Raw genomic sequence first — 20,841 nt, 5'->3', positions numbered from 1 at the left:
GGGGACATCCAGACTGTGCAGTGCAGCAGCCTCAGAGGCAGCCGGGGGGGTCTGTACGCGCAGCTGGACACAGCTGCCCTACACGTGGGCAGTGGGGACAGTGGCTGGCTTCGGGTGAGTCACGCGGCAGCTCCTTACATAAGTCCCTGATAAACAACATGTGTTACCAGTTTCCACTAAGATTGCAAAACACTTGTGCTGGGGGCGGGGTGCTGCTCCCACCCCAGGGGCTGCGGATCAGCCTGCTGGCGGGGGGTATAGGGAAGGGGATTTCCAGCTTCCTGTATCAGCAGAGATTGCCAGGAGCTGCTCTGGGGGCTGTGCCCCTTCCCCTCCAACCTCCCTGCCTGCACTGTGGTGGTTGGCACCACTCATCCAAACAGCCCTGGCTAGGCTGCACGTGTCAGGCTGGGGGGATGGTCCTCTGCCCCCAGGATTAACCCTGCGGCCCTGGGCCAAGCTCCTGCAGAGAACAGTGGGCTCAAGGGATGCCCCCAGCCTGGCCATACAGTTCAGCCAGGCAATGCTATGGGTCTGGCTCAAAGGGCAGCAGCCCCTTGGGGACCGCGGTCCCCAGTGCAGGGGCATGGTTTGTTTTACTGCCCCAGTGACTCTGGGAAGTGGAAGCAGGACTGCTGCAGGGTTGTGGTTTCCTTCCCTGGGGCCCCTGAGGGGAAGAGCTGATCCAGCACAGGTCCCCAGTTACCCCCAAGTCCTCCCAGCCTACAGCACCACGTGTGTTCCCCAGGCCATGCTGCCATGGGCTACTGGGCAGTCTGGGCTTTTTCTCACTCAGACAGGCTACACTACGGCACTGCGGAGTAAATCAGGAAAGGTCACTGTTCCTGCCTTAGTGTTGCATGGTTCAACTGAGGTTCAGGGAAAGGACAAGGGGCTGTGGGGTCCTTGGGGACAGGAGGGAGCTACATGGCTCCAAGCACCACACTGACTCCCCCGAGGCCACTAGCAGTGCGAAGCAGTGGCACCAGCAGCTCAGCCCAGGGTGGAGGCAGTGCTGGGGCAATTGAGAGGTGACTTGCCTGTACACAGACCCTTTTCTTGTGTTTATTGGAGTCTTGCTGGCTGCTCCAGGGCACTGGGGTGAAGTATGCAAAGCCATGGGGGGACGAAACAAGGTCAGGCAGGGGGGCTGCCAGTGCAGCTGGAGGAGCTGGGGAGCCCCAAGGGCTGCTGTACAGCAGTGAGATTTGGCCAAGCCCCAGCTCGTCCCTGCCTGCCCCTGTGGCTGTAGGCAGCTGGATGAGGTGAGGGATCAGTTCTGGGCATGTCCTGGCAACTCTGCCTCCATCTAGAGCTTCATTTCTGGAAGAGAAAGAGAAGTGCTGAGGGGCTGGAGGAGATGTTGGAGACCAGTGCCAGGGCTGGTGACTCACCTCAGCCCACCCAAGCACCAACAACCAATGATGGAGCTGTCCCCAGGGACACGAGCACTCACCCCAGATTGTCCCCATAACAGAATACCCCATCCCAGAGCCTCCCCATAAAATGCCAGCATAGACCCCACTAAGCTCAGCCTGACCCGCAGAAGGGCCAAAATGGGCTTTGCTTCTCCAGGGTGCAGCCATCCTGGGTGATGTTCTGCCACCTCCTTGCCCCACACCAGGACAAGGAAGGACTCCCCATCCCATGCTAGACCAGCACTACTAGGGCAAGACCACAGGGCTGTGGCAGCACGGGGCTGTGCAGCCTGTGCCAAGGCTGGTGCATGCCAGTGGCCAACACATTGCCTGGGAACTGCAGCTCACCGTTGAGAACGTGGAACTCGTCTGCAGAGTCACAAAACCCTGCAAGAGAGAGAGCCCGAAGCCATCACCCTGCCCAGTCACAACAGCCACATACCCCAGGGACACCACAGGCTACAGTCCTGTCCTTGCATCCTTGTCCCCTGGGGAGAGCATGGTGCGGGGACAGGGCTGTATGTGACATGGGGACACGAGCTGCTCAGACACACGTGGATGTGCCTCCCCTCCCCATGCTGGTGGTGCCAGACCCCAAACCCCAGTGCTGGACCCTCCCGGTGAAGCCATCCTCGCAGGTGCCCCTGCTCCTGGGTGACCACGTGGCACCCACCGTACGTGGGGAAGTAGTAGGTCACATCTTCACTCAGGCCCACAGCCCTGGCGCGCTGCTCGAACTTGTCCGCAATGGCATCGCTGACCTTGCTGCTCCGTCCTGCATGGGGAGGGAAACACCACCATCAGTCTCACAGCCCTGCCTGTCCGTGCTGCCAAGCCCCTGCTCCCTGGGCCTCCCACAGCCAGGCTTGGGGCCAAAGGGATTTTCAGCTCAGAAAAGACGGCTACAAAGCCCTGCCACTATGAGAGCTGTTTCTGCTGGCATGCTGGGGAAAATCTGCAGCTTCCTGGGGTGAAATGGCCATTTGCCCACCTGTGGAGCTGGTGCAGGCAGGCAGGGGGCCACAGGCAGTGAGTAGGCAGGCTGGCACCCCTGCATAGCCAAGCAAATGTATCCATTCGCCTTGTGGGATCTGCCCCAGCCAGAACAGGGGTTGCTCCAGGGAGATTGCCTTTGCTCTCCCCCTTGCAGCATTTGGGGACAAAACTCTCCACGTGGGAACAGGATCCCAGCCCTGTGTCTGGGTCCTTGGCAGCTCTGCAGGGCATCCCTTGAACACAGCGTGGTGTCCCACCCCTCTGCCACCCAGCCCAGCTCCCCCAAGTCCCCTGGCAATCATGACCCCAATGGCTCGTGTGTGCCGCATGTCATTCTTCCCCCTCCCCCAGCACAGCATGTGGATCTGAAGAGGAAGCAGCCCCTTGACCCAAGCCCCCAGCAGTGTGACTGATGTGGGGCAGCACTGCCCTGCACGAGGCACAGGCATCCACGATCCCCAGATGCCAGCTCACCATAGAGCTTGACGGAGATGCTCCGGCCCTTCTGGTAATAGAGGATGGCATAGCTGCTGTGGTCTGTCTCTGCCACCACCACGTCCACCTTGCTGCCGTAGCCACGGCCTGGGGAGGTTCTGGTTAGCCCAGGCACCATCCAAAACCCTCACGCCACCGCCAGAGGGCACAAAGGGTGCAAATCAGGGCTAGAGCAGGTACATCCCGGCTGGGCTTTTGTTCCTCACCAGCAGGCACCAGCCCACAGCGCTGCCTGTGACAGCATGTGGCACTGGGACACTTTCAGACCCCAGAGGTGGCATGCAGGGAAGGCACCACGGGAGAGGACACCGGTGCCAAAGCCCTGCCAGGGGCAGGAGGGGCCCCAGCTCCGTGGTATCGACGGCCTCCATGCCACCCCAGCCCAGTCCCTCTCACCCTTCAGGAAGAAGCGTCCACGCGCCCCAGCAGGGAGGTAGCGCTGCCTGATCTCCCAGCACATCCCATCCCTGTACGGGGAGAGAAGGATGTTGGTGCAGGATGGAGAGGTCCCTGCCCTTCCTGCTTTCCATGGCACACACTGGACGTGCTTTCTCCACTGAGGAGGAGATGTGAAAGGATGTCCGATAATCCACCAAGCCCCTCCCTGCAGCTCTGAGCCTGGCTCAGCCCATCAAACCCCGCTCAGCTGGGTCACCCCATGGCCAGGGAAGTGCCCACAGACATGGACCCACCAATTGTGGTGGCCTTCGAGAGCCAGTCCCTGACCAGGTGGCTGTTGAGAAACTGAATGCCTGCTTGGTGCCTCGGTTTCCCCAGGCTGGCTGCCTCCCACCCTGCCCAGCCTGGCCACCCCAAGCCAGTTTCGGGCTGGTGGCCACACCGCTTGCAGGCTGCCAGTCCCACCACAACCAGGACTTCTAGCACAAAACATCACAGAGGAGATCCACCCCCCTGAATTGTTCCAGGCCGGTTCTCTCCCAGCCTGGAGCCCGTGGCCAGGCACTGGCCCTTCCCCAGCCTGCCTACAACTATCCTGTCCCTGCTGCCATCCCACCTGGTGGCCCCAGCTGCCAGCATCACTCACAGCTTCTTGAAGGTGCTGACCGTCAGGCTCTGCCCATCCGGGACAGCCACTGTCACCGCCGTGGCCTCCAGTTGGTAGCTGTGCTCTGCCAGGTAGCTGCAGCGGGAGGCCATGCCGACCAGGAACCACCGCCCTGCCAGCTGCAAGGCACAGGGCTGGTGTCACCTGCCAGGCCAGCACCACGGGGTGCCACCGCCCCTTAGGCCTGAGCACCCGCCGTCCTGAGCCCATCGTCCACGGCACCATCGCTCGGCACCTCTGCCGGCAGCTGCGCCTCGTGCCCCAGGGCGCAGAGGTGGCTGCGGGAGCCCGAGGTGCCGCGGGACGGCCCCCACCTGGGACAGGGCTCCCCGTGAGTGCTGCCGCCCCCACGCCTGCCCCGCGGGGTGGCTCTGCGGGCACCCCCGGCCCCGGGGCGGGTGGCGCTCAGGGCTGAGCGGGGCGCCCCCGGCCTCACCTGGGGGAGGCTGAGGTGCTCCGCGACCGCCACCTTCTCCAGGGGGCTCTGGGGAGGGGGCGGCCGCCTGCAGTGCCCCCGCGGCGCGGCGAGGAGCAGGGCGAGGAGCAGCAGGGCGCGCGGGGCGGCCATGGCGCGGGCAGCGGCCGCTCTGCCGGGAAGCGGCGGGGCCGGGAGGGGGCCGGGCAGGGGCCGCGAGGGCACGGGGTCAGGGGGCACCGGGAGCCCGGCCAGGCCGACCGCGGCTGGCGGGGCCTCTCCGGGGGCGGCGGGAGGCGGGGGCGGGCACGGGGCGGCGGGGCCAGGGGCTCCCGGGGGCGGCCGGAGCGCGGGGCCCCCGCCTCGACGGCCCCGGGCGGCCCCGCGGAGACCCGGGCCCGCGGGGGGGGGCGGGGCTTCTGTGTAGGGGCGGGGCTTCGTGTGGGGAGGGGGCGGGGCTTGTGCGAGAGGGGGCGGGGCTTCTGTGCAGGGGCGGGGCTTTTTCGGGAGGGGCGGGGCTTCTTTGTAGGGGTGGGGCTTTGTGTGAGGGGGCGGGGCTTGCCGGGGGGCGGAGCCGCCGCGCCGGGCCGATTCGTCCTGCAGGCGGCGCGGTGCCTGGCGGCCGGACACCAGCGAGACGGCGGCCAGAGCGGCCACGGGGCGGGGCGGAAGCGGCGCGCGAGGGAGGCGGGGCCGCGGCGAGCCGGGTCCCGGTGCGGGTCCGGCGGGGGCCGCGGGGTGCCCGGGCCGCCCCGCTCCGCTCCGCTCCGCTCCGCCCCGCCCCGGCCCGGCCCCGCTCGTGGCGGCGGCAGGATGACACGATGGACGCGGGCGGCGGCCCCCTGCTCCCCGACAGCGTCCTGTTCGAGATCTTCCTGTACCTGGACCACGCCGACGTGCTGTCGGTGGGGCTCGTGTGCCAGCAGTGGCGCGCCGTGGCCCGCGACGAGTTCCTGTGGAAGGAGCTCTTCTACCGCTACTACCGCGTGTCCCGCGAGGTGCCCCGACACCCAGGTGCGCCGCGGGGCTGCGGCCGGGACGGGGTGGGGGGGCCGGGGCCGGGCCGAGCCGAGCCGGGCCCACGGCGATCGCCGCCGGCGCCTCCTGGTCGGGGCCTCGCGGCTGTGCTGCAGGCTCTGCCCCGCTCTCGTCCGCGCTGGGGGTGCAGGCGGCAGGCGCCAGCCGGACCCGCTGCTTGCACGAGCCGCGGGCGGCAGCTGCGGTGCGGGGTGCGCGGGGCGTGCGGCGGGGCCACTGCACGGCGGGCGGGTGCTAGCGCGGGGGCTGACCCACTGCGCTGGGCAGGTCAGACTTGATCTTGGGCTCTGCTCGCAGTAGGAAAATGACCCATTAGCAGGCGGCACTGGCGGTGCGCCTTGCACGGCCCTGCCTGGGGAGAGCCCTCGGCGGTCTCGGTGAGGATGATCACAGGTTTGTTCTCTGCTGCTGCTCTCTTGCTGAGGAGCAGGTGCTGAAAGCAGTTTGGTCCCATCTAGGAAGGTAACCCAGTTCTGTCGTAACAGCTGAGACAGGTCCTGGGGACAGGAGTTCTTGCCACCGAGCTGGGCCTGTCTGGGAATCAGAAATGCCCCTTCCCAGTGTGCTGCAGAGGCCCAGGAGGGCCGTGGCTCCCAGGATGTGTATCGTGCTCCCAGCATTGCCCATGGCAGAGAGAACCGGCTGCCTGCTCTCTGGCTACAGTTGCTACAGAAAGATAAGAAGCCAGGAGGATCAAGCAGCGGGGAACCTGTCTCCCTTCAGCAGGGAACACCAGTGCAAGAGAGCTCTGAGGAAGAATGGAGAAGTTGTGGATGTGACTGTTCAGGTTGCTTGATTTTGCTTGTGCAGTCCCTGGATTTCCTTTGTATTGAAAATGTTATCTTTAGGCTTTATCTGAGGCTCTTTGGCCAGTCTCATTCGCTGCGTGTCTCTTGAATTGAGTAAGCTGACAGCTGCCTTGTTAACTGGGAGTGAACTAACTGGGAGTGAGCAGTCAGTGTAGCTCAGTAATGTGCTTGGGCACCTCCCAGGCTGTGGAAATCATTCTCGGGGGGATGATGGCAGGGTAGGTGGGCAGTCCCAGGAGCTGGGGAAATGTCTTGCAAGCCTGCCTGGCTTGAGCAACTCTGTGGTGTGGTGAATGGCATCCAATGGCTCTCATAAGCATTGAGATTGTTTGGCCAGATGGGATCTGTCCTGACTGCATCCCTGCTGGGTGTGCTGGGAGCAAGAGCCTCTGAGGGGGACGAAGTGCCCTGCCATGTGAGCAGTGGTGGGATGTGCTGGCAGCAAGCTGCTCCCTGCCCCAGGAGCAGGTGCCTCCTGGAGCTGCAGTGAGTTCCAAAAAAAAACTGTCCTGTTGAGTGTAACTAGGAAAGTTGGCCTTTATCCATATAAATGTCTAACTCCTTGCTTCCCTGGGATTTGCTGCTGCAAGAACTCTGTAGACTACCTTATTGGGCACTTCATTAAAGATCTTCCTCTTTGTTTATCTCTTTGCTAGCAGTCAGTATGACTTCTCTGAGTGTATTCCAGGCTCCTCTACTGCACTACTCTTCTTCTGCCTTGACATTTTGTATCTAGTTCCAGTTCTTCTCTTTTGTTTCCCCTATCTTTTGTCTCATTGAGATGTTCTTTTCTGGTCTCATACACCTTCTGAAACTTCCTTAATTCTGTGTCAGACAAGACACAGATAATCAGAGTGGAGCCCTGTGCCCTGAGGAACAACTTCCCTTTCATCACATGATAGATTTGTTTGCACTGTGCTGGAGCACGTCTGCAGTTCTGACTGCTGTTTCGTCATGAGCAAAGTTGTTGTTAGATAGCTAGTAGCTGTGTCCTGGATGTTTCTTGCAGTGACTGTAGTAGCTTGGAAAGTAGTGATATGGTGAGAAGTTGTGTGTTTGTTAGGAGAAAAGATTTTTCTTGTGGGGGAGAGTGGAGAAACTACAGAGAAAAATGTTAAGCTCTGCCAACACAACTGAAGCTGCAGGGACTGGAGCCACGGCGGAGCTCCTGGTATTGCTGGTGGCTGTGCTTTATTAAAGGCTGATTCTGCAGCTGCTGTGTTCAGCTCAGGTCTGTTGCTTCCCTGCCATTTGCATTCCTATCAAGTGTTCCTGCTTCTCTTCCAGCTGCTGTCTCCTGGTATGACGAGTTCCAGAGGCTCTACGACACCATCCCTTGCATTGAGGTGCAGGCTCTGAAGGAGCACAATGACCAGGTTTTGCACCTCAGCTTCTCCCACTCTGGCTGTCTGTTTGCGTCGTGCTCCAAAGACTGTACTGTTAAGGTAAGGAGGAACCATCACCTGTACAAAACTTTGTTTTGAGTTAGTAGGGTTCAGCTGTGAGAGTAGCATTCAGAAAGGCTGTGGGGAGGTGAGGTTTGACCAGGAGTCCCTGGACTTATTCCTTTTCCTGAAGGTGCTGAGTTGTTCTCAAAGCCACAGCAATAATGACTCTCTCAGTTGTAGCCTGGAAGGTGCTGCCTGGCTCTGGCTGCTTTCTAGGTGCAAACTGGTCCCGCCTTGGGTCTAACAGAGGTAATGACCTACTGCAGTCTTGCATGAGTGGTTGTCTTGAGAGAAATCTCTCTCAACATGCTTAAACCCAGCTGTGGCGATAACTGTCATTGCCTGGCTGATAGAGAAGTTTGGAGAAGTCCTGCATTTAGCTGCTCTCCAAAGCTGCTGACCATTTTCCATCAAGGGAGTTGACAGGGAAATTGGGACTTGGAAGCGTTTACATATGGTCTTCAATAATTTTTTTGTTGCCTGGTGAAAGCTGGCAGGACAGGTGGAGTGGAACTGCCCTCTGGCTTCTTACAGCTTCCTGACTGTTCATTTATCTGTCTGTAGATCTGGAGCAATGAGCTGGACATTTCCCTGCAGCACAGCTCCAACATGAGGCCATACAATTGGAGCTACACACAGTTCTCCCAGTTCAACTCTGATGACTCCCTTCTTCTGGTATCAGGTGTCTTTGTGGGGCCTCACAACTCATCATCAGGAGAGATTGCCGTAATCAGCATGGGTAAATACTGTCTTTGCCTTCAGTGGGGCTTCCTGGAATATGTAAAGTGGTGGGAGCTGGGGCTTCTTTCTTCCACTTGCTCTTTGTAGGCTGCGGCCCTGACCTCTGCTTGTCCTGCCTTCCACCATCTGTGCGAAGAGGTCTAGATCGCAATTCCGTAGGGTAAACCTTCTGGATAGCCGTAGGGATAACTCTACTCAGGTTATCATGTCATCACCTGAAAGTGCAGTGTGGTGTGTGTGTGTTCTCATTCAATTTCAGCTCTAAGTAAGAGTCTGGGCAAGGCAAGAGTTGTCCACGTTACCAATTGTCCTGAAGCCACCATTTCTGACTCAAGCAGTGCTAGTCTTGCCCTGAGGTCTCATGTGGTTTGAGGCACAGTCATTCTGTCCTGCTCTACCTTTTCTGTTGCAATTCTGTGAAACCCACTAAATCTAGCTGTATTGTCTCTTGCCATCTCTGTTACTGTCCCAAAACCAAGGACTGTTGCTAAAGGCACAGCTCTCTTGTCCAGAAAGGCCCTAAGTCATGACATGGAAGGATGAGAGTATGCGATGTGTATGACTTGTTCTTGTCCGTGGGGTGTCTGCTTTGGGCCATTGTCATGGTTCCACTCAAGTGGGCAGCCGAGCTCCACCACAGCCGCTCTCTCACTCCCCCTCCTCAAAGAGGAATGGGGAGAAAATATGTGAAAAGGGCTCAAGGGTTGAGATAAGGACGAGAAAATCATGCAATAATTATTGTAACGGGCAAAACAGACTCAGCATAAGAAGACAGTAAGATTTATTGCTCATTACTAACAAGCTAGAGAAGTGAAAAACAAAGGAAAGAAAACAAAAGCACCTTCCCCCCCCATCCACCCTCTTCCACCTCCCCCTGAGCGGCGCAGGGGAATGGGAGAATGGTGGTTATGGTCAGTCTACAGCACTTCTTCTCTGCCGCTCCTTCTCGGTCACTCTCGTCCCCTGTGCTGTGGGGTCCCACCCACGGGATGCAGTTCTTGATGAACTGATCCAGCGTGGGCTTCCCACAGGCAGCAGCTCTTCAAGAACTGCTCCAGATATGGGTTCGTACCGCAGGGTCCATCCCTCAGGAGCAAACTGCTCCAACCTGGCTCCCCCACGGGCAGCAGCTCCTGCCAGGTCACCTGCTCCTGCGTGGGCTCCTCTCCACGGGCTACAGGTCCGGCCCGGAATCTGCTCCGGCAGGGGTCTTCCACAGGCGGCAGCCTCCGTTGGTGCAGGGCCACCTGCTCCACCGTGGTCTCCTCCACGGGCTGCAGCGGGGGACCCTGCTCCACCGTGGTACTCCATGGGCTGCAGGGGGACATCCTGCTTCACCATGGTCCTCACCACAGGCTGCAGGGGACTTCTGCTCCGGCGCCTGGAGCACCTCTCCCCCTCCTTCTACACTGACCTTGGCACCTGCAAGGCTGTTTTCTCACTCCCTTCACTGTCCCGGCTGCTGTCTGGCGCAGCGTTTTTTTCCCTGTCTTAAATATGCTCTCACAGAGGTGCAAAACATCGCTTATTGGCTCAGCTGTGGAAAACAATGGGGCCCTTCCCAAACATGGGGCAGCTTCTAGATCTTTCTCACAGAAACCACTCCTATGGCCCCCTGCTACCAAAACCTTGCCACGTAAACCCACTACAGCCATGCTTGGAGAAGGGCTCTGTAGCTAGATTGCTCTATGGTCTGGATCTATTTGGCTGTCCTTATGCTTTGTTTTCCCTGGTGCATGCATTCGCCACAAATCGCCGTAGAAGAGAGAAATAATCTGCGTCCGTAACAGTGCCTGGAGGCTGGATGGTGTTTGGGCAGTGTCTGCTCAGCTTTCAGTGAAGGTGCTGCATCAGTGCTGTAGGCTGAACCTTGAACCCACCTCCCATACCTTTTGCCATGGTTTCTCCAGGACCCTTGTCAGGAGCCATCAACTCATGCTTGTTTCCCCTCCCTTCCAGAGAACTTCACTCTGCTTTCCAGGGTGAGGAATAAACCCTATGATGTGTTTGGCTGTTGGCTGAACGAAACCAACTTGATATCTGGCAATCTGCATCGGATTGGACGTATAACCTCCTGTTCTGTGCTCTGGCTGAACAATGCTTTCCAGGTAAGGTGCCTTTGTTCCAGCTCCACAGGCAGTGCAGCTTCCTGCTGGCTCTTGTGGGAGGAAAAGCTGATGAGTGGATGGGAGAGGGGAACAGTGGCTGAGTCCCCTTGTCTGCCCTGTTTATCTCCTTTGACTTGCCTTCTAAATATTGAGCTCCAGGCAATCCTGGCATGAAGTTTCTCCACGCTTGGTATTATGGTATGTGTTGCAATGTTCTTCCTCTATCCTCTGCTCCCATTAATTCCTGTTCCATTAATTGGGATGAAGACCTGAGGGGAGTGCCCTAGAGCATGTTTTGCTAAACAGGAGAACAGATGAACTGCATCAAGGTTGCTGAGGTCCTCAAGGCTCCCATTATAAAGCTCAGCTTGGGGTGGCTGCAGCCTGGCATGTGTCTGAGCAGTGACCATTCTCCTACTTGGCAGCTCATGGCATTGTTCCCTGGAGGTGGCTGGAAGGCTGGGTTCAGTCCTGCCTGCTACTACCGAGGTTTGTAGGCCAGGTGCTGTCTGTTATGCTGTGATGAGACTCAGATATCAGTGTGTGCTGGTTCTAGACTGCTTGTTCATTTTTTTTTGCTACTTGTACTGCTCAGACATGTTGCTCCTCCGTCTTACCTCTGTCCCCGTGTCACAGCCACACATCGTGTCCTACTTCTTTTTTTTTTTTTTTTTTTTTTTTCAACACAAACCTTTGATGCTCGTCCTAGGTGAAATTCCCTGTGGTAGCAGGGATCCTTTCAAAAAATACTTCTCTGTGCTGCACTGACATTACAGCATTAACTCATCCATCTCCAAGAGGCAAGGAAGGACCTTGCCCAATTTGATAGAAATATTGAAGTGTGGTTGCAGACAGCAGAAGCAGTTAGGTAGGAAGAGACTTGCTTATTTCTGGGAGCTGATAATCCATCTGATGCTGCTGAGGGGCACATGCAAACTCCAGGAGCACTGAGGTCCTCTCCCTCTGCTTTGTGTAGGCTAGAGGGATGGCGCTTCCCACTGCACCTGTTTATTACAGAGACCTGTTCCTGAAATTCTTGTAATGCCACAAGCAGTGCCAGCTAATGATCTCAGGCAGGAAGGTGGGAGCAAGGCTGCCTGGCCTCTGAGTTCCCAGCTCAGCTGTTGTCTGCCAGCAAAAGCCTGGCCCTGGCTTTTTGTTTCAGCAAGCCCACCTCCAAGATGGGAAGGAATATAGCAGAGCTGGCCAGCCTCTTGGGCCAGCGCTCATGGCAGTGCTTAGAGATGCCCAGAGAGCAGTGCTGAGAGGTGTCAGTGCGTGACTGGTGGCTGCACCATGGGCTCAAGTTCAGGGCAACATCTCTTAGTTTGAGCGGAGGCTTTATGAGCGATGTTGTGGTGAGCTGATTCCTGCTTACTTCTTTTATTTGCTCCCAGGGCGTAGAGTCTGAGAATGTGAATGTAGTGAAGAGACTGTTCAAAATCCAGAATCTGAACGCCAGCACTATCCGGACCGTGATGGTGGCTGACTGCAGCCGGTACGATTCCCCAGACCTGCTCCTGGACTATGAGGAGCAGCTGGCTGCCTCCTCCACCTGCCCAGTCTTTGATCTTGGCAGTGACAGTGAAGAAGAGGAGGCCAAGCCCAAGCAGACTCCAGAGCCAGCAGTACAGGAATTGCCAGATGACGGGGGTGTGACAGCAGAGGATGGGCTACAGCAGTTCTTTGATGATATCATGGAGGGTCGTATGAGGCCTGCCATGACTGAGACAGAGTTGGAGACCAAGGTGGCTGAGCTGTTCATACGCAACAGAACTAAACCACCTGAGGTGAACCTGCTCCCCACAGAGAGCAACAGCAAGACAAAATACTTAATCTTCACCACAGGATGCCTCACTTATTCTCCACATCAGATAGGTAAGGCTGTGGTATGAGCTCCAGGGCATGTCTGCCTTTGTAGGGGGGTGTGGGCTGCAGCTACAGTCCAAATCTGAATCTGGAAAAGACCTGTGTTAATTTGCCACTTGTTTGTGGTGACTGAGTTGCAGTTCTGCTCAGGCTGCCTTCTCAGTACAGTGCCAGAAGCTTTTGAGATGCCTTCAGTGACTGGAGAGAGTTCTCTCCCACAAGCACTTGAGGTTGTTTTGTTGCTACCAGGCTTGACACTTGGTGATGCAAGAATGTCATGGTGAGGATTAAGCAGGAAATCAAGAATGATTTAACATTAGTCACAAGTTGCACACCGGTGGGTGGATGTGAAGGGCAGTGGTTGCCCTGATTGTGGGAGGGCCTCAATCCTAGCCTCCCTGTGGAGGTTGGAGAGGGCGTTGGAACACGGCTAGTCTGAACAGCTGGGAGTTCATGGATGTGCGGTTCCCCCAGCTCTGAGACTGAGCCCTGTCTGCCCATGTCCTGCCTGCCTCTTGTGCAGCCCGGGGTGTACTGACCCTGTGCCACCTGGCCTTTCAGTGTTGGTGTGACCTGGGTGGTTGAAACAGAACCAAAGGCTTGATGCAGGAGGGGTTTCACAGTGGATGATCAGCTGTTTGGGTGGGTGTTTCCATGCCAAGTTGGAGCCAGGCTGCCTGCTAGCTCTTGGTGGGGTACCAGGGACAGTAACTGCAGCAAAATCCAAGAAGGAGCACTTCTGGAGACCTTTTTTTTGGGGTAGGACTTCCCTCGCTCATTCAGGGCACTCTTGCTGAGGCACTGGAACTGGGAGAGACTGAAGTTATAGGAAATCAGTGCAGTGATGAGCAGAAGCAGATAGTCTGCCTGCTTTTCAAAAAGCTCCTAAAGCCAGTTTAGTGGAAAGGACCAGACAGATCAGTAGAAATGGAAGGAGGGAAGGAAAGCTGCTTCCACACAAGAAGATTCTTCAGTAAAGCCAGGCAGTTTCAGTTCCTTTTGATGCTTGTGCAATTACGGCCTCTTTCCTGCTTCAGGCTCTTCTAACCCTCCTGTAACTTGGGCCTACACCAGCACAGCCCAGTAAGGCAGGGAAAGGCTGTTTCCAAAGCTGTAGACCACCTGGAGAAGAGTCACTCGGCCTTTGCCTGCCTAAGACAGGAATGCAGCCTGGACCGCGTGTAGCTGTGATGCTCTGTGCTCCTGTCCCTTGCTGGGGCCCACTTCTGGGCATCGGCGCTATCTCACCTGATCTGCTGCACATGAGCACTTCTGCAGGAGGTCCCTTTGAGTCACTGTCTCCCTTGTGCTGGTGGAAAGCTTGACTCATGGGCAAATCTGCCTGTTCTGTTGGCTCGTGCATGTGGAGATCATATAGCTGAGTTTGGAACTGGGAGCTTAGTGACGCCCAAGTGAGGAAGAAGATGCTGGTGAGCAGTGATAGTTGGGTGGGAAAGGTGAAGGTCCTGGGCTGCCCAGGTTCAACTGTGTGATGTGAAAGGGACAGTGTGGGGTAACCCCTGCCTTGTTCCCCTGGGGAAGAGAGCTACAGTTAAGGGTGGTATGCAGTGAGTCCCTCGGAGGGGCAGTGGGATGGTCTTCCAATTTCTTTTGGGCATCCAGGGAGAGCTGAGCCCAAGCATGCCCAAGAGGTCCTGAGGTTTGTGGGAGGCCTCCAGGAATCCATTGCATATGGTCTGTGTTTTGGACCTCTGTCTGCAGCTGGAAGGGAGAGGGCTTGACCCATCTCCCTTTGTCAGGAAGTTCAAAAACTGAGTCTAGTTCTGGCTTAAACCCTTGTTCTTGGAGCTTTCCAGGCTGACCCCCAGCTGTGCTTGACAGCGACAGGAGGAAACCCTGTGCAGCCAGTGCATCTCACGGGCCTTCTCCAGAGTGGGTACTAGAGGAGATGGGCACGGCCCAATGATTCACTGATTTACAATGGGGTGGGTAAGGAGAACCTTGCTGCAACCAGGGTGCCTTCCAGGCCAGTGCAGCTTCCGAGGAGCACCATGGCCTGGCGGGAGGCTTGGGGCCAGGTGCGGTTGCACCCGCTGGGTTGGCAGCTGGGCACTGGGCAGCTTGCTGCTTGGGGCTGAATGTGCCAGCATGTCATTTGTATGCACTGTTCTGGCCAAAAGCACTGCTAGCGAGAGCCTGTGAGCAGCTGGCATGGACAGGAGCTGTCTGCCAGTCCCTCCCTTGGTCCTTGGCCATAAATGAGCCAGTTCTCCTTTCTTAGCAGCACAGAGGGAAGCCCCTTCTTGAAGTCTGGGGACTTCCATCAGCCCTGCTTATCTGTTGGCAGCACCCTGCAGAATTCCCTGATTCTCCTTTTTGTCCTCAAGGGATTAAAAGAATCTTGCCCCATCAGATGACAACTGCTGGGCCAGTGCTTGGGGAGGAGAGGCGCTCGGATGAATTCTTTGACTCACTGGATCATGTCATTGACATCCATGGGCACATCATTGGCATGGGCCTCTCCCCTGACCACAGGTGAGCATGATGAGATGGGAGGCAAGCAGGGTAGGTGCTGCCTGCTGGTGTCATACACTGGAGGGTTTGGGTGAGAGCTGTTTGGAGACTTTGGGGTGAATGGGAGAAAAATTACAGAGACTTCTCTGCATCAGGTTGGGGTGAGGTACTCTGCATTATGGCAGGCTGCCCATGTACTGGCTGTGCAAAATGGTTAAAAAAAAAAAAAAGTCTCAGCAGCTGGGCCACCTCACTCAAATGCCTGCAGGCCGGGGTTGTCCCCAGGGACCTGTTTGTGTACATGCACATAGCTGACAGGACAGTGGTTACTTGTCTTCCCCTGAGTGCTGGCAGTGAATGAACTTCACCTTCTGGAAGATACGGTATGTGCTCTGAAAGAGCACGTGGCCCTGCTCTATTTATCCCAGACCTGGGAGCAGTTTCAGACCTTTGATGCCGGAGTGCTGCTGGCCTGGTGGCTGGAGCAGGGAGCCTGCACGGGCTGTGTACATCTGAACATCTCCCCAGATCTCAGCAGGAAATCTTTGCTCCCTCTGCACTGCTGAGCCCAGTTCAGGATCAGGTCAGGCAAGGAGCCTTGGAAGAGCAGAGGAGCTGCCCCCAGCTTGCTCCCGAGACAGAGGGCTAGGCTGTCATCTTTGGAGTTGGTTTTAATGAGATGAAGGAGGCTCAACCTAGTCTCTAGGACCCAACAACACAGTTGTGGTGGCCCATTCCTTTCCAGGTGAGGTAGGAAATGGTTCATCACCCTGTTGCTGTGTTTCAGCCTGAATTTCAGAGAGCAAAACTGTGGGCTTTATAAGGACCAGGGCAACTGCTCATCCCCCTCCCTGCCTGCTTGTGCTGGGGAAAGGCTTTTACAGCTGGGGCTTCAGGAGCTTTGGAGTGTGTGTTGAGGCTCAGGATAATGTTTTTGCTCCTCTCCCCAAGATACCTGTATGTGAACAGCCGTGCCTGGCCTCGGGACTGCATCATCTCTGACCCAATGCAGCCACCCCCCATCGCTGAGGAGATCGATCTTCATGTATTTGACCTGAAGACAATGAAGGAAGTGAAAAGAGCTCTCCGTGCACATCGGGCCTACACACCCAATGAGGAGTGCTTCTTCATCTTCCTGGATGTCAGCAGAGACTTTGTGGCAAGGTGTGTGGTGATGGGGACGGGCAGGATCACACAAGGAGGGCCTTGTGTGTTGCACTGCCGGCTGGCTTGTGCAAGCAGGGCTGAAAACTTCTGCAAGCAGAGCAGGAAACGGGAGACTTGTAAAAAGCAGAGTGACAGAATCAAAGGGTGTCTGCTCTGGTCCTGTTGTGAAATCAGTGAGGAAAGAGGAAATTTTTGGCTGTGGCATGTTTGGTAGTGGGTGGTGATCTGCCCTCTTAGGAGCTGCAGGCAGCAGGTGCTGTAGGGTGAGTTGCAGGGATGGTCCTTACTGCAGCCCAGAACAAGGTGGGTTCACTGCAGGTACCGTGGTGCGAGCCTGGCCATGGGTTCAGACACACAGCCTGACTGTTCACGTGCCTGTATTGCTTTGAATGGCTTTTCTTGCTGCTGCTGTGAGGCCTCATGGGAATCCACCTCTGCCTATGGCATAGTCTGGGTCGCAGAGGGCATTTGCTTGCCCAGGTTGCATGCTGGTAGGTGATGGGACTGCAGATGGAGGCTGGGGCCTTTGGTTGGGTCAAAGCAGCTGCTGCCTCTGTGCAGAAGGAAGGGCCTGGGGGAAGCAGGTTATCGGGGCTGCCTGGGTGATGTCCTTACTGGTGTCTTGTCTGATGCAGTGGAGCAGAAGATCGCCATGGCTACATCTGGGACCGGCACTACAACATCTGCCTGGCCAAACTACAGCACGACAACGTGGTCAACTCAGTGGCCTTCAGCCCAGTGGAGCAGGAGCTGCTCCTGACAGCCAGTGATGACACAACTATCAAGGTGTGGCGCTCCCCTCGCACGGTGCGAATCCAGCAGGCCAGGAAGCCCAGGCCCAGGAAACTGCTCTTCTCCTGGCTCATGAACCAGAAAAGCTGAATCCAGGTTCACTTTCCCCTGCAGCTTTCTCACTGCAGCCACCTCTGGAGCTTGCAGAGCTTTGAGCCCTGCACAACAGAGACAAGCTCTGGGCACACCAATCCCATCAGCTGAGTCAGGAGGGACCCCAGTTGTGGGAACTGCTTCCTCCTCAGAGTATCCAATTCAAAGACAGAACGTAAGAGCTGAAGACCTGTTCCTGGGTATGGTGGGCAGCAGCCGGAGCTGGTCACTGCAGGGTAGCCTCCCCACAGCTTATCACAAACGCTGCTACTTGGTCACAGCTCTCTCTGAGTGAGCTTTGGCATCTGAGAACAGACTGAGGCGTGTCTGGAGGATTTCTGCTGTGTGGGCCTGGGATGTGCCTGACCTCAGTCATGAGAGCTACTGGCTGCAGAGCACTTGGCAAAAGCAGCGGTACAGTGCTGTGCTGCCTTACTGCAGGACTCTTAATATACTGGTTTTATTAATGTTTGTTTGTCCCAAACCTCCATGGGTAACTCGTCTGGCTGCTGGGTGTGCTGAGTGCCTCCCCACACACAGTGTTAGGGCCATGGAGGGCAGCAAGGGCTGAAAAGGTGATGGCAGCAGGGGAGGCAGTGCTGGTGCAGGGCAGGAGGTGCCTGGCTGGTGTCTGTGGCGTTTGGTTAGCAACCAAATGGTGGTACCACCAGTTTCCAAATCTGAGTGGGGGAAGCTGGTGGTAACATGGCGCTGGCTTTGCCCCCATCTTCCTCTGCTCCATAGCAGTTAAATAAGCTATGGTATCGGTAACACGTTCATTCCAGAGGATCTGCTGACCCTTCCCAAGGCAGTAGCTGTGAGGATGGCTGATGTCACTTGGCTGTCTCATGGTCACTTCCCTCCTATGCTACTCAAACTGGCACTTTAGGTTTTCTTGGTATGTTCTCTGTGAATAGGTGTAGGCACCCACAGGTGAATGGGTGGAGGCACAGCCCTCTTGCCCAAAATGACATTTGAATAAGCTGCCTTCCACCTGGGTTGACTCCTCTTGGGTTCAGTGATCAGCTCCCTATGAAGACTCTTTTGAGGGCAGGAGCTGGCTTACTTTAAGCTATTTTGAACTCAGTGTTGTTTACTCCGTTGTCCCCAAAGCTTTTCTCTCTCTAGCAGGTAGCCAAATGTTAAGAGTCTAAAATTAAGCTCCTAATCTTGTCTTGGCCTAGACAGCATGGGCCCACAACTCCCAGGGCCAGCAGTGACCCCTGGGGCTGCAATTACTCCTGGGAGCTGGGTTCCTGGCAGAGTCTGGAAGGGAGCCAAACTCAGCATGGGCTGGAGGAGCAGTTTCGGATCTCTCCTGAGCATGGGAGTGCCTGGGCAGTTGTCTGTGCCACTCACAGCCTTGCGTTGCAAACGTACTTCATGGAGGCAGTAGATACCGACTTGATACGCACTGATGGCTTTAACGGCTCCTAAAGCCCTTGGCAAGAGGGTCTGTACCCTTCTTGCTCTGCCCCAGCAAGTGCCCATGGCTTTATCCAAAACCCCTGTACTCAGGTTTTCTGTCTTCGTAGGACTTCTAGAAACAAGGGAGTCCATTGTGTGCATGTGTGTCTATGGGTGTGCACACAGGATCTGAATCCAGCTCTGTCCAATTACACATCAAAGGTACAGAGTCTCTACCTTCCTCCTCTCCTCCCCCAAGACAGTGAAATGTTTTTCCCCTTGGCTCAGTGTAGTAGTGAGCAAGGCACTGAGGGTTTATGTTTGTACCAAGTTTTGCTCTTCACTATGGCATTGAATAAATATTCTGCTAAAGCATCTCTGCAATGTGAGTTTGTTTTTCCTAGTATTTTTTTTTTTTTTCCCTACTGAAGCCAGAAGCACAATACTGCTCTGTCTGCTGCAGCCCCTGCAAAAGTAGCTGTTGTTCCAGGACAGGACAGGAGCTAGACCAGTCACCAGCGTCCTCTTTCAGGCTTTCAACATTCAGCCATTCACATCAGGCAGCACCTGTCTGCATGAATTGGGGCCAGCTGCCCTGTGAGAAACTTGCCCCTCCTGAGAGGGTACAGGCCCCTCCTGTAGTACCCATCGCTGCCTCTTCTGTGGCTGTGCAAGTAAAAGGACCTGGTCTAGTGCTACAGCTCCTGGGAGGTGCCCAGATCAGGCCTGCACTGCTGTGACTGTTGTAAAGTGCCCAGAATGAATTGAAGGCTGGAGCTTAGCACCTAGGAATTGATACAAAAAACAGCCTGGCCTAGAGGAATTTAACTGCTCTTTTATTGTCTATGCATAACACCTTCACTGTGCCCCTCCATACAGCTGGTCCCCTGGGTGGCTGCAGCTGGTCCCTGTAAAGCAGGCACAGCACCAACAGTGCCTGTTCCTAGCAGCCCTGCAGCCTCTTGGGCGTTTGAATCTTCAGCAGCCAAGCCTGGGGATGGGTCTCTCCACTATGGAACCGTGTCCCTGCTTATTTTGAATCAGCAGGGTTGCAGCATTCCTGCAGAGAGCCAGCAGCTTGAGAATGGTGAGCACAAAAATAACCTCCAGCCCTGCCTGAGGCAGTCCTGGCCCTGCCCTTCCTTTTCCACCATGGGCAGTGTTGAAGCCACAGCCTTCCACAAGTTACACAAAACTCTTCAAACTGCTTTTATTAGTGGTTTTCACCGTACGGCATCCTCAAGGAAAAACTTACTTCACATTGACAGGCTGAGGTGGCTGTTCTCCAATAGCTGTGGTCAAACAGTGAAACAAACAAACAAACAAAATCCAGCTGTGCTTCGTGATAAATGCCCATCTGCTAGCCAGCCTCAGCATCACACCAAGGGAAGACGTTACCCTCCTACCGCAGTGCATAGATCGCTGCAAGTGGTACGCACTACAAATAACCCTGCAAACCTGAGAGCTAAAAAAAAAATGAAAAAGGGCCAGACAGCATTTTCAGGACCAGCCATCCCTTTCCTCAGCCTTGTAGTAAGGGAAGGGAAACAACACGGCAGGGCAGGGTAAAGTTGCCAGCAGTCTCCTCTGCTTGTCAGCACAGCCCAACACCCCCCACAGCCTGTGCTCCTGCTGGGTGCCTTTCCTGGCGGCTGTGCTGCCAGGCACTACAGAGCCAGACCTGGTCCCCCCACCCCCTCAGCCAGGGGGTGCTGAGCAAATGCCCCATGAGCAAAGACACAGATTGCTCCAGATCAACACCCTCCCCCCACCCCCCCCAAAAAAAAAAATAATACACAATTTCAACTCTAAACCATTAGTGCTGATTTTCCTCCCCCTCTCCAAGCAAAGTGTGAGCAGGGACACTCCTTGGGCAGCACAGGGCCTGGCCTCCTCCACAAAGCTCAGGCCTTGCTAGTTTTTTGTTGTTGTTGTTTTCTTTCCTTCCTCTTAAGGCAACAGGGTGAGGGTACCAGTATCCCCCAGGACAAGCTCAAAGATGGTTTGCACAAAGCAGTGAGGCTGCAAGCAGCAGGTGCAAAAGCATTCCAGGCCTGCTCTGCTCCAGGTGGACATCCCACACGCTGACCATCAGCACTTGGGAAGAAATGGGCAGCCCCTGCCCAACCCATAGCCCTCGCCTCTCCACAAAGCAGGGGCTGCAGCAAGGGGCCAGGCAGCACAAGGGCGTGCAGCCAGCACCACGAGTACTGCTTGAAGGAGGAGGTGCTGCCCTGAGCACTCCCCTGGCCAGCTCCCTGTGCTTTGACTCAAGCCTGACTCAGCTGGAGAGGGACCTGGGGTCACTTTTACTTCCAAACCAAAATTGCTCCCCTTACCTTCCACTGCCCTTACACAAAGCAGTGATCCCGCTAGCCCTAGACGGGCTCAGCGTGGTCCATCCAGGCTGCTGCTGGCTGCACCAGGCTGGGCAGGGGCAGCTGTGGGCCAGTGGGAGCTGGCTGGGGGCACTGCTGCTGTGCCCACCACGGCTCTGCTGGCCC

At 56.3% G+C, this 20,841-nt stretch overlaps 2 protein-coding genes across 4 annotated transcripts; one reads left to right on the top strand and one right to left on the bottom strand.

Moving 5' to 3' along the window:
• Positions 1-784: 784 nt before the first annotated feature.
• On the bottom strand, positions 785-4,697 carry C8G (complement C8 gamma chain). 3 transcript variants are annotated; one of them, XM_084494536.1, is made up of 7 exons: positions 4,412-4,685; positions 3,955-4,094; positions 3,306-3,376; positions 2,889-2,996; positions 2,092-2,193; positions 1,767-1,805; positions 1,044-1,323 (listed from the first exon to the last, which is right to left on the bottom strand). In XM_084494536.1, exons 1-7 carry the CDS (start codon positions 4,541-4,543, stop codon positions 1,310-1,312), a joined length of 606 nt encoding a protein of 201 aa, XP_084350662.1. In that variant the 5' UTR covers positions 4,544-4,685; the 3' UTR covers positions 1,044-1,309. The 3 variants fall into 3 exon arrangements, with proteins under 3 accessions (XP_084350661.1, XP_084350662.1, XP_084350663.1); XM_084494535.1 differs by lacking the exon at positions 1,767-1,805 and having other exon boundaries at positions 785-1,343; positions 2,081-2,193; positions 4,412-4,697; XM_084494537.1 differs by lacking the exon at positions 2,889-2,996 and having other exon boundaries at positions 4,412-4,692.
• Positions 4,698-5,081: 384 nt separating this feature from the next.
• FBXW5 (F-box and WD repeat domain containing 5) lies at positions 5,082-18,712 on the top strand. Its single transcript, XM_084494519.1, has 8 exons — positions 5,082-5,404; positions 7,525-7,682; positions 8,250-8,424; positions 10,386-10,534; positions 11,932-12,412; positions 14,752-14,899; positions 15,830-16,042; positions 16,681-18,712. The coding sequence occupies exons 1-8, from the start codon at positions 5,212-5,214 to the stop codon at positions 16,925-16,927; spliced, it is 1,764 nt and encodes a 587-aa protein (XP_084350645.1). The 5' UTR covers positions 5,082-5,211; the 3' UTR covers positions 16,928-18,712.
• Positions 18,713-20,841: the final 2,129 nt, after the last annotated feature.

Source organism: Aythya ferina (assembly GCF_964211825.1).
Source record: "Aythya ferina genome assembly, chromosome: 20".
Taxonomy (NCBI): Eukaryota; Metazoa; Chordata; class Aves; order Anseriformes; family Anatidae; genus Aythya; species Aythya ferina.
The sequence above is the reverse complement of the archived record's forward strand: the minus strand, read 5'-3'. Positions and strand labels throughout refer to the sequence as shown.

What these genes read in the sequence shown, in the direction of transcription:
- C8G (XM_084494535.1), bottom strand. Translation starts at nt 4,543, where the DNA reads ATGGCCGCCCCGCGCGCCCTGCTGCTCCTCGCCCTGCTCCTCGCCGCG. An exon ending in GTCAGCACCTTCAAGAAGCT is followed by an intron (nt 3,377 to 3,954) that starts GTGAGTGATGCT and finishes CTCCCCGTACAG; the next exon opens with GGATGGGATGTGCTGGGAGA. An exon ending in CATCTCCGTCAAGCTCTATG is followed by an intron (nt 2,194 to 2,888) that starts GTGAGCTGGCAT and finishes CTCCCCATGCAG; the next exon opens with GACGGAGCAGCAAGGTCAGC.
- FBXW5 (XM_084494519.1), top strand. Translation starts at nt 5,212, where the DNA reads ATGGACGCGGGCGGCGGCCCCCTGCTCCCCGACAGCGTCCTGTTCGAG. An exon ending in CGAGGTGCCCCGACACCCAG is followed by an intron (nt 5,405 to 7,524) that starts GTGCGCCGCGGG and finishes CTTCTCTTCCAG; the next exon opens with CTGCTGTCTCCTGGTATGAC. An exon ending in CCAAAGACTGTACTGTTAAG is followed by an intron (nt 7,683 to 8,249) that starts GTAAGGAGGAAC and finishes ATCTGTCTGTAG; the next exon opens with ATCTGGAGCAATGAGCTGGA.